The sequence below is a fragment of the Melopsittacus undulatus genome, chromosome 5, assembly GCF_012275295.1.
Source record: "Melopsittacus undulatus isolate bMelUnd1 chromosome 5, bMelUnd1.mat.Z, whole genome shotgun sequence".
In the NCBI taxonomy this organism is placed as follows: Eukaryota; Metazoa; Chordata; class Aves; order Psittaciformes; family Psittaculidae; genus Melopsittacus; species Melopsittacus undulatus.
The window spans coordinates 21,539,118-21,547,705 of NC_047531.1; the positions used below are offsets into that span (position 1 = coordinate 21,539,118).

General features: G+C 40.1%; 1 protein-coding gene across 1 annotated transcript in view; it reads left to right on the forward strand.

The window, feature by feature from the left end:
- Positions 1-4,154, forward strand: part of MAPK11 (mitogen-activated protein kinase 11) — a 31,349-nt gene extending 27,195 nt beyond the window's left edge. The window contains exon 12 of the mRNA XM_034063276.1: positions 3,135-4,154. Coding sequence (XP_033919167.1) covers positions 3,135-3,208 — 74 coding nt within the window. The 3' untranslated portion in view covers positions 3,209-4,154. The remainder of the gene's footprint in view (positions 1-3,134) is intronic.
- Positions 4,155-8,588: the final 4,434 nt, after the last annotated feature.

Consider the following 8,588-nt stretch of genomic DNA (forward strand, 5'->3'; position numbering starts at 1 on the left):
ATTTGAATTCTTAAACCTCAGGGTAAAAAAAGATAAATCCATGTGTGCTTGTGGGAGTGGAGAGGGGGGAAGGGGTTGTGTTTCTGGATTTTGCTCCCTCCCTTTCTCTCCCACCTTTTATCATCTCCTCACTAGGGTCCCCATAGCAGGTTTAAGCATAACTAAAAGCTGATGTTATTACCAGGTCACCACATATGCTGTCTTGCTTTTAGTTTCTTTATCAGATCTTCAGCTGAAGTAAGTGTCCTAGGGCAAGTGGCACTATTTGAGATTCTGGTCAAGCTTTGCTGAGAACCAGAAATTGTTATTTTCCACATAGATGTGTATTTTGTTGATCATATTTTAGATAGCCAGGTAGCTGGGATTAATAGATAAACAATGCTATTGATCCTGTTTGAGATAAGAGTTGATTTTACTTGGCAATGTCACCCCAAAACCCATCCTTGAGAAATACAGCAGCAACCTTCTTTTATTAGTTAATTCTGTGCTTGCATCATGATCATATTGCACTACAGTGTCACGGAAGTAAGGTGGCTAAACGTTAAATTTGCAAGTGCCCTGAAAAGTGCAGTTCGATTTCATCATTGTCTAATGAGGACATATTATGCTAAAAATTCCTCACTTGACAGTTTAAATGGAGAGTAATGTTCCAGAAAACTGATAGTTTGTGTTTATCAATAAAGTCCTTTCATTGGCTTAAGATGAAATATGTGTTCTATAAAATAAATGTTCTTCTGTTTCTAGTTGTGTATTCTGTAGCTTTTACTCCAGAAAGGTTTGATAAAAATGTGTTAGTATAGTGGGTAGGTTTCTCATGAAAAATGCTGACCTCCCATGTCTTACTCCCTTCCATTTGTACCATGTTTTATCCTGGGCATTGTAGGGCAGACAAGCAGGCTGACTACAGCAAATACATCTTAAAGAAAGATAAAAGCGAGGTCGTGGGTCTCTCTACAATACAGCAACCTCCTAGAGCCCTGAAAAGGGTTTCCTTGAAGCTTACTGTGTATGTACAAAGAAGAAGGATTGGCTGGTTCCACTTATTCCTTACACACACTCTCCTCTGCAAAACCTGGCAGCATACAGCACCGCCCATACATCTTGTTTATTGAGAGGCATGTTCAGTTTGCTGCTGTACTTACAAATGGGTGATTTGTTTTCTGCTGCTCTTTCAGTTGACTGAGTCTTTAACAGGAAAGTTTAACAATTTCCGAGTCATGCAGCTGATTTCTGTTTGTGGCGAAACTCCACGGAAATTATTTCAGGAACAATTTTAGCTTAACACTTCATGAACCAAACTGAGGATGTGGAGGTGAATCCCTAGGAAGGACAGTATCATATTTTTCTACAGCACTGCCCTAGCTGGAACTACACATCAAATTCCTCCTTTATACTGGGGGAAAAAGGCCCGAGCAAAAATCTCAATACTGGCCCAGGACGTGCAGCTCTTCCTCCTGGCCATATCTTATCTTCAAGCCACATTTTATTTTCAAGAAGAGTATGTGCCACATTTAAGTAAGATGATGTGAAAGGTGACCATCTGCATAAATGTTTGTGTTGTTGATGAAATAATGACCCAGTTTCTCAAGATGTCCATTTTTCCTCTTTTTTTTTTTGTTCAAATTAAAAGTCAGTGGCACTTGATCCCAAGGGGGACTGAGCACCAAAGTGAAATGAGATTTCAGATACTTTGTCTTACACATGATGCAGTTAAGAGTTCCTCTGGCCTCCACTGCACACTGCTGAGGTTTGCAGCCCAAGTTCGTAGGTTTCTTTCTGCCACATTTAATCAGTAAGAAAATATTTCACATTTTAGAGGCCAGGAGTAAGATATTCAGAGTTGAATGCTGTGCACTGTCTCTTTAGCTGTTGCTGCAGCTGCACATATCTCAGTGTAACATCTCTACTCTCTGCTGAGTAGGTGGCACAAGAACCAGATAAGTAGCTTCATAAATGTACAATTGCAGGGGTCCGATTTGTGAGGTTGCTGGCTTCCTCTGAGCTCAGTCAGGACCACTCTAGCTCCTGCTGGCTGCCTGTGACCGGATGCTACTTAATAGCTGCAAGTCAGTCACTGAAAGAGTCACCTCGCGAATCCTTCCACCTCAGGGGCTCTGCACACAGGATTTCTTTCAGGGAATCTTCCGCTGCAGCTAGTGCGCTGGTCACCGTGCACAGGGCTACAGCATAACACAACCGGAGCATAAGCAACGCTTCAGCCCCAAGAGTTTTTACATACTTTTTAGAGTGCTAGGTCCATTTGCAGCTATAGCAGCTGTCTTAAATCTGTTTAATAAACAAGCTAATAGGCATGAGTTTGATATTTAAACATCACTGTTTGGGAAACAGAACCTGGAGTAATGCACTGTTAGCCATATATTTATGCATGAACAGAAGTTGGTCCTTAAAATACTGTATCTAAGTAGAGAAATTACATAGGAGGTAGCTGCTGGCGACACTCTCCATTACTGTGCAAGGTGCAAACCCAATACATGACTGCAAGCATGAAAAGATGAAGGGCTATTCCTAAAGCAGGATAAAATGGCAGAGAATCCATGTGTTCTAGCTAAGCTCTTGATGAAAACAGAATTGTTACATGCTTCTGTGGCAAAATACTTCTTCTTTCAGAGGACCTCAAAATTAAGGTTGTCACAATAAAACAAAAAAAGCCTGCAAAATCTAGATCCCAAGGCATTAGCACAGCATTGCAAATGATTTATGTTGAAGGCAATTGACTGGAGATGATAAAGAACATTTTCTGCAGTTCAAAGTGTACATTTTACAACCTGTTTGGGTGCTTTTAAAGCTTCCATTTCCCATTGCATTTTGTCTTTTATTACATCATTTTGGCAGGTCATCTGACAGCACAATCAATGTTTCCATTTCAGGGCCTGTGTTTTAGTAATTTGCAGAAGGGGAAAGACATGTTGTACAATAACAGTATTTGTGAGTCTAATTGGTAACTGAGGTTAACAGAAGGATTCTTAGTGAATTCAGTCTAGTTTTGGATCCCACCTCTAAAAAGGCTGGAAATACAAATCACATATATCCATAGAACTGGTTTGTCTGGAATATTTTTCTTTTGGGGAGGATTATCACCTAATTCTTCTCTCTCCTTCATATCCTTTCTACAGAACTTACCTATGAAGAAGTGATTAGCTTTAAACCCCCTGACTTAAAAATGGATAGCCTGGAGATAGAACAGTGAATACAGGCAGCTCTGTCTTGCCTTGCTGCACTATGAAGACTGTTAAAATATAACCATACAATTTCACCTGTGGTCAGACATAGATTCTGCTATCCAAAGATGTTGGAGAAGATGTGGAAGAGCAGATGCATCACATACAGAAGCCAGATGTTGTCTGGCTTGGGTGGGGGTTTTCTGCCTTGTAATAAGAATGTATTCCCAACTCACAAAGGGTGACAAAGAACTACTTCATTCTGACAAAATTATGCACTGAGTTCTGTTGAGCTGTGTTCTGCATGTTCCATTTTATCAGTTGTATTGCCAAAATAAAGGTGACTTTTTAAATTAATTTTAAAATTGTTCATTTAAAGCATGAATGTATCAAACATAAGCATAGATGTTCATACAAGCAGTCCTTTTTTCTTCTGGCATTTTATCTGTTTTCCTATTATTTATAGTTAGTGCCTTTATGAAGGGAGGGTGTGGTAGTGAGATAGACACAGTCTGCATATGTAGCCATATCTGCGGTGGTCTTACCAATTTACTGGATGTCTCTCAAGCAGTCTTAACGCCAGTTGAAAGTCAGTAAAAATAAATCTTTGTCTTCTGTTGCCATTCAAGTGTCTGTGCTCATTCTTTTCCCCATGTGTATTTTTAATCCACACAAGATGTGCTTGTGAGATGATTTTATTTCCCGATGGTGTTCCAGCAGTGCCATCAGTGGAGTGTAGGTGGATCTGCCCAGCTCTACAGGAAGGTGCCCTGAAGGCAATGCGGCAGATCTCTGTGGTCTTCGGCAAGCTTCAGCAAAGGCTATCACAGGTGGAAGTGCAGGAGTATTCAGTTCACAGCTTTGAAGTCAGTGTTCCTCATTGTCTTACTTTCCTTCAGCTAATCCTTGGGGAAAATAATCTAATAATTGGCAGACATGACAACAAAAGAGAATCTAAGATTGCTTTTCTTTCATGAAAAACAAAATATCCATCTCATCTGCTTCTTTTTCTGCAAAAATTTAAGGGCTTTCCAGCTCTGAAAGGTTGGGAAATTACAAAATAAATTGTAGGATAAACCAGATTCCAGGATTCTGTAAAGCACTACATTTATCTGATTTCCTCATTGAAGGCATAATACTGAAACAGGAATACCCTTTGGCATGAGGCCACTTGTGGTGTACTGGCTGTGTCCTTCTACGTACTTGTGTTTCACAATTGTTCAGTGTTGTTCATTTTTGTCTTGTTCTTGCTCTGTCAGTCTCATTTTGGAGGTGGCTTTTTATATTTAGGTTTTCTGCAGCTTCTGGCATTAAGATTCAGTTGTACAGTCGTTACAAGAATTCTGCTGCATTTATTTACCTTCCTCTGTATCTTTTCTTTGTAAAAGGAAATCTTTTTCTTAATAAACAGATTTAAAACAAAAATCACGTCCAAGACCCTTTGATTTTTCAGAGGTATTTGAGACAGGATCGATTGTCTTTGAGAAACAGAAATAAGCATTGCCCTGCAAAGCTGGGTGAGGCCTGTAATGACCTTGCAACAACTGAATTTCGTGCTGACTGAAACAGGTGGAAAGGTTGTAAATCTTTAACTTATTTCCTTGGCTACATAATGAAATCAATCACTTAATCATGTCCTAAATATGTATTTCTCACTTGTTTGTTTACCAGTTAGCAGAACAGTGCTTTATTTTCTCTGAATTCGGATTATGAGGAGTGTGCCAGCCTGCCCTGTAGCTCTATTCCAGCTGGAAGGGCAAGCATGAAATAAAGAGATTCCACAAGAGCCTCCTGCATCCAATGATAATTAATTTAGTGTGGGATTTGTCCCATCATTTGTTTAATCTGGTTTCCTGGCTATGAGGGTGGCCGTCACCACATGTTTCAAAGGGTGTGTAAAACTCTGTGGTAGGCAAAGAGCAGACAATCTGCTCTTGCCATGGCTCTGCTACTTGAGGTGGAAAGAAAGTTTTATATCAGCTCCAAAATGTGTTCTGGCAACTCTGAATCCTGCTCTGAATATTGCCTTTTGCATTCAAACATGTAGCTTTTCTAAATAAAGGAGATAAATTATGTAGGAAGAATACAGTCATAACCACATTCAAGCTAATCAAAGGTGACAGTAATGGCTAACAAAAACTCAGCTATTTTTAATTAAGTGCCATCAAACCTCATAAATCATCTAATTTTAATGTCAAGAAAAGCAGGAGGGAGAGAGACATCTTTTTCCTGGATTTGCAGAATTAAGGCGATTTCTTAGATGTCGAAAGCCGCTAATTAAAGTATTTTTCTAGAGCAGGTAAGCAGCTCCTGCATGGTCCTCTAATGCGGGACTGCAATGTGGTAATGCTATCAGTTTGCAGCAGCAGGGCAGGGTAATTGGAAAGCCAGTACCCCACTGGGACAGAAAGGTGGAAGGCTTAGCACTAACAATGCTTATCATTGGAACACAGATGGAAAAACCCCGATTGTCAATCAACACAAACAGGTGAACAGGGGTAAGCAGCTGGGAACGAGGGCTTTGTCAGGCTCAGTGAACCTGTAGGGCACATTGCTTAAAGGTAAATTTTACAGAGTAAAAATATAAAAAATGAGGATTTTAATTGTAGAAAATAGTATTTTCTAAAAATGTTTGTAATTATGGCATAGTTTAGGTGGCCAGAATTTTATTTGCAAAACTCATAGTGGAGCCTGCTTAAATTGTAGGGTTTTAATCTCCTGATACCACTCTTACCCTCATTATTACCATTGTGCTTTTGTAGGTACTCCACACAGTGCATGTACCTTTGAGGAGAGCAGGTTTTAGTCCTGCTCTCCTCGAGCTTAGGTTTTAGCCCATGCTAAATCAGGGTGCTTATCACCCTTGAACACCTGTGAAGCACAGAAGGGATGCTCATGGGAGCAGAGCTGGGCAGGCTAGAGGAGAAGGTGACACGGGGGAGGAACACAGCTCTGCAAGGGCTTGCTCTGGTTAATTACTCTCATTGTTAGCAATTTACTTCTAATCTAAATTTACCTAATTTCAACTTTCTGTCCCAAGAGTTTGTTATCCCTCCACCTACTGAATAAAAATCACTTCCAGTATTATCTCACTCTATGATCAGTGTTATATGCAACCCCAAGTACAGTAATTTTATCATCGCTGGAAGCAGAAGGTCTCACAAAAGGGAAAAGAAGTCTTTTGCTTACATCTCAATCTTTTGACAAGCGTAAGTATACACTGTGCTTCTTTTAAAATCTGCATCTTGCTTTTTTAAGCTCTCTACCTCATCAGCACTGAAGCCCAGCAGCAGGAAGTTGAAATGCCACAACCAAAGCAGAAAGAAAGATAAGAGTAAAGAAATCTCTAATTTATAATATACTCATGGAACAAAAAAAAATCCAACAATGGTTCAGAATAAATGCACAGCATCAGAGGGTATGATGTGCCATACACAGAATTCCCTCCTCCCGGAACACACAAAGTGGCTACCGAAGTATAAAACAGCAGGGATGCTAATAATTTGGGAAATTTATGGGGGGATATAATAGGAAATTAGGTAATCAACACTAATACATGAAAAAATCTATCATGCTCCAGTAGGTCAAGAGCCATTAATTAGACAGCATTGTTGCAGAATTCCCATTAGTGCTCTTGGCATGTTTTTGATGTGGTGCAAAGATGAAAGCAAGAGGGAAGGAGGGTCAGTGCACTGCAGGATCTGAAATAGAGAGCTCACCCTGGGGATGGGGGGGAACAACCCTTTCAAGGGCAAAACACTGGCAGCAAAACCACCTCTGACAGAGGTGGTGAGCAGTCAATACAAAAGCCACTTCCTTCCTTTCTTCCTGTCACATGTTCTCCTGGATTGTAAGGAGAAAGCAGACCTCCACCTTCCTGACCCTGGGGACCTGGTCAAAGATGAATCTGTTCAAAAAGCACCACATTCAGTTGCAGGCACAAATTACTGTTTGCTACATTTACATTTACAACGTACATTGCTGTCTTGGCCCAAGAATCCCTGACACATGAGCAGTGGTAAAGATTTAAGTCTCACATTGTAAATTGGGTAAGTGATGTCCTTTGGTAGCAGAAGAAATTAATTCAGCCTTGGCAAGATCAGTCTCCTTAGGAAGGAATTAATAGCAACACCTCTGTTTTAAAAGCAAATGCTCATTTCTCTTAAGTGTGAATTGTGCTGCTAGTGTTTATGGATGGAGCATGACTCTCTAAAGCTGGTCCTCAGAAAATCAACACATCTGCACAAGTGAGAGCACAAAGTGTCATTAATTTATGAGACTAGGCAAAAAGCAGAAAGGGCTTTTAAGGGACTAGTACCAAGAGACCCAGAAAGATGTGCTAGTGTAGCTGCCACTGACCTGCTGCTGCAAGATGAAGGATTGAACTGATATGCCTAAAAGGGTCTAAGTTTTTGCTAAAAGGAGGGAATATATTGCAAGTTCCCTGTGCAAACACTGATCTGCCAACCAATCTGACACTTAATCCATTACACAGGAAATGTCTACATAATGAGCAAAACTGTTCAATTAGGCTTCAATCTTGCATGCATAGAAATGCTTCATTTCACACTCACATAGTCCCCCAGCTTCAATTATAGTCACAAATTAGGACATGCACCACAGCACAGAGATTTTAGCCAGTCCTTTTAGGTTCCAGTTTGATCACAAGCAACACTGATCACTGTTGAAATACCAAATCCCAGTGGTAGCCCTGAGACAAATACACATCAAATCTGTCATAACTGGCAGCCTCCACTGAGCCATACTCTGATCCTTATAGAGTAATATCATGTAGATTAGCAGTGAGATAATATATTCCTATTTCAGACTCATTTTATAATAGAGCTCAAAGGCTCAAATCAAGAATAAAGCCTAGTTACTTTACGTTCTGTGTAAAATGACACACCATACTCCTGTCCCGTCCAGCTCTCTCAAGATGGAAATGCAACAAATTAAGGCAACGTTGAGGATGGGAAGGGTGGGATTAGAGCACCACCAAGTTTTTTTGTGATTTGAGTGGATGATACACATAACTACATAGTGACAAATAAGAAAAGCTATCCATCAGTGATACTCACTAATGCTCCTTTTGTATGATTTTTGTATGTATGCACTGAAGTTGGGAAACTCTTCAACACAAGTCTATTTCTATCTGTGCACAGTAGCATCTCAGACTGCAATAATCTGTGACAGTTTAAAAACTAAACTCCTGCAGTATATTGAAGGAATTAGTATGAAGAGGACCTTCAGGCAGGTACTGAGAAGAGTTAAGAGAGTGTTAAAAGTTGCTGGTTTATACATAGCCTCACTTCCTCCAGCAACTCCAGCAAGCAGGAATAGTGGGGCAGTGAATAGTTACTTGGTAAGATCACACTCAACCTCTTGAACAAATGAAGTGGACACTTTACA